The following is a 3,517-nucleotide window of genomic DNA, read 5'->3' on the forward strand; positions in this document are numbered from 1 at the left end:
TTAATGCGCTTTCAAAACTGTAACTCGCGAAAGTCTGTCTCTATGTATATAGCGCTTATGATACGACAGAAGGACACTTATATTATTATTACCACGCTTTATATTATTATTACCGCGTTTTCCCTCACTTTGTCTGTAACGTTATGACAAGACACATCTTCGGATACGTTGTCCATACTTACAATCATATGCTCTTTTTGATCATTTTATGTAAGTTCATGCTTTCAATTTTTTATTGGACTTATTTAGTTAATTTTCTAATTATTAAAATCACAATTTTTTATTTAATTTGTAACGATGCATTCCCGAAAGTGTATCGTTCCCGGCCGAACAACCGCCAGATGCCGCCCGACCGACGAGCCGTCGGATGAGAAAGGCGCGGTGCGCCCATTTTTTTTAAGCTCTCCGAATATCGTCGATAGTCGGCTGGCGGCTTAAGGCCAGCCGACAAAGATGTTGCCGTCGACCGTCTAACGGCACAGAAACCGTCGAACGGCGCCGATCGCGGCCGAATGCGAAATTTCGTTATTTTGTTGTTAACAAATTGTCGCGAAGAGGAGAAGTGAACGACCCCGGGTATAAAAGGAGCTCCGAAATCAGAAAGACCACCAGGTCCTGATAGAGTTGTCGATATCGAGCAAAAATATCGACTATGAATATATTCATCAATTTAAAAATTATTTATATTTATCCTAAATGAATAGGCATTATATCGAATATATAGAATAATAAAATAATAAATTTAAAGAAAGCTAAATTTATAATATATACTTGAAATTTTTTAATAATAAACAAAAATTTTTAATATTTTATGTAGAAAAAGTTTACTTACATTCTTGATAATCTCGATTAAACACAAAATAATTGATAAATCTGAACAGGAGCTCTAATTGATATAAGTAATTTGTGCTTAAAACGTGTAAAGCAAACGAAACCCTTCCTTTTATGTATTATTGATACTAATATAATGTCACTAGTCTTTAAATATTGATTTAAAAAATCTATAGTAAATGCTAAAATTAAGCAAAAGATAATTATTTTTTAAAAATAAATTAAAATTACAACTCACATATATATATAGGTATATATTTTTTAAAAACAAAACTTTTATATTAGTAAATTATACAATAATAATACATTGACTTAGATGTCTATAATAATACAATGACTTAAATGATTATAATAATTTAAACATATTTTTCGTAAAATAAGTAAGGAAAACGGCTTCCTCGATATGACGACTTGTTAATCTATTTCTTTTATCGGTAACGACATTGTTGATGGCCGAAACAACTCTCTCTGAAGCCATGGAAGAACCCATCATTATACAATATTTCATAGCAACTTCCATCAATATAGGAGAAAATGTTTTGCAACTCAGCCAATATTTAATAGGATCTTCTGACAATGAAAGCAGAGGAGAACTGAAGTATAATTTTAACTGAGGTGACATTTTTCCATCAGATAATTCATCTCCATTGGTTCCATTTGTATTTCTTTTTAATTTTTGTATATGCTTCGCCCAAATAAAGTTTGAAGTTTCTTGATCTGACGCAGATGAACTTTGTTATGGTAAGAAAAAGTCTTGTTGTTTTGCTTCATCTTTGATTTCTTTGTACAATTGTAACGTAGCTTCTGCCTGAGGCAGAATAGAAAAATTGTACACTCTCTTGAATCTTGGATCAAGCAAAGTTGCAATAGCAAGAAGCTTGTTTTTTTTCAAAAACATTATACCTTGCTTCAATCTCCTTCAATAGATTTTGTTTTAATTCCATTGCTGAATAAGTGATAGGCTTGAACTCATTTAATGTATCATGTACATTATGACACAATGGTAAAACAATGCTGGCAGTAACATTGCTATCGCTTGATATTTGAAGAGTTGCTTCTTTAAAAGGTTCTGGAAGGCGAATAATCTCAGATACTACTTTAAGATGTGATCCTGCCAACATTTGAGGACCATCTTTATGATCCTTACTAGCCAAAATGGTTCCTAAAATAGGTGCCAGCTTTTCAAATTTGTGTATATCAAGAGTTGAATTCCACCGAGTAGAAATATCTTGCGTAAGATATAATACATTGCCTTCACTCCTTCCAAGTTTTGATTGTTCTGCTCTGAGTGCATCTGACGCAAGTGTACTGTGTTTAAAGTACGTAACAACACGTTTGATTTGTAAAATTATTTTCTCGAATTCAGTTGTATTTTTTAAAGCATTTTGTACTACCAAATTAGTCACGTGTGCAAAACACCAAATCCATTTTGGTGATTTTGGTGAAAATAGTTCCACTGCTTTTTGTATATTAGAAGCTCCATCTGTAGTAATAGAAACAATTTTAGATGAGCTGATAGAGAATTCTTCACAAATCTTGTGAAACTCTTGAGCTATGTTTTCTGCTGTGTATCTTTCTGTCAACTGTGTCGCTTTTAAACAAATCGATTCAAGAGCAGAAGTTTTAGGATTAATAAAATGACTAGTTACGACCAGAAAGCTTCTAATTGAGTTCGTGATTGTACAAATATCCAATGTCAAAGACACATAATGTACTTTATCTAACAAACTTTTAAGATATAATTTGCACTGATCATATTTTTGTTCAATGAGAATTGTTACAGTGAATCTTGAAGGTATTTTATACATTGGGCAAAGTGTTTTTACAAAATGAGAAAAACCTTCTTTCTCTACACTTCTGGTAGGCATATTATCTCTGCAAAGCATAAATTAGTGCTTCTGTAATTATTGTGCTTCTTGTTCCTCCACTTTCAAAACTTGTCCTTTTATTAAGAACTTCGAATAATGTAGACTGATGTGAAGAATGTGAAGGAATAGTTACAGTAGTTACGGATGTTTCAGTAGAAGAGCTTCGTGATCTACAAAACAATGTAAAACGTATTTATATATAACAAATATTGAGTTATTATAGTAGAAAAATCAATTTAAAAAACCGTGTAAAAACCAATTGTAATAAAGAATCACTGAGAAGCTATGTTTGCAAGACACAGTTAGTAACTGTAGTGATTCTTCGGCACTACAATAATGAATTTTAAGAACATTAAAAACAAAGATTTTAAAAAATTCAGAAATCTTTGCAATTTTGTTAATAAATCTTGTTGTTTATTTAAAATTTTTAAATCATTTTATTTTATCAATTTTTAAAGAGATTTAAATGAAAGTCAAGAACAGTCTTAGACAAAAATCAAGGTATTAAAGTTATTATTAGATTAAGGATTAGTAATATTAAATTATGTAATAGAAATATAAGTATTAACCTGTTACTGCAGAGTTGTTCTTGATGATTACTTGATGATACCGTGTACACACGGGGGCATGAATGCCTTAACACATGAAGTTTACGAGCATCGGGGCATATTCAGAGCGCGCTCTCCGTCTCTAGATTATTCGTATATCATGGCTCTTGATTATTCGACAAAGTTCCATTATATTTTAAGAAAATATTTTCTAATAATACATATTAAATAAATAAATAACAAATAAGAATAAAATATTAATATACATAA

At 31.1% G+C, this 3,517-nt stretch overlaps 1 protein-coding gene across 1 annotated transcript in view; it reads right to left on the minus strand.

Annotated features, from left to right (window-relative positions):
* Positions 1-1,567: 1,567 nt before the first annotated feature.
* LOC105449762 (putative sodium-dependent multivitamin transporter) overlaps positions 1,568-3,517 on the minus strand; it is a 3,694-nt gene continuing 1,744 nt past the window's right edge. Inside the window, exons 6-7 of the mRNA XM_011689146.1 lie at positions 1,735-2,139; positions 1,568-1,676 (exon numbers count right to left, since the gene is read on the minus strand). Of these exons, the coding sequence (XP_011687448.1) occupies positions 1,568-1,676; positions 1,735-2,139 (514 nt within the window). The remainder of the gene's footprint in view (positions 1,677-1,734; positions 2,140-3,517) is intronic.

Source organism: Wasmannia auropunctata, unplaced genomic scaffold (genome assembly GCF_000956235.1).
Source record: "Wasmannia auropunctata unplaced genomic scaffold, wasmannia.A_1.0 LD336074.1, whole genome shotgun sequence".
In the NCBI taxonomy this organism is placed as follows: Eukaryota; Metazoa; Arthropoda; class Insecta; order Hymenoptera; family Formicidae; genus Wasmannia; species Wasmannia auropunctata.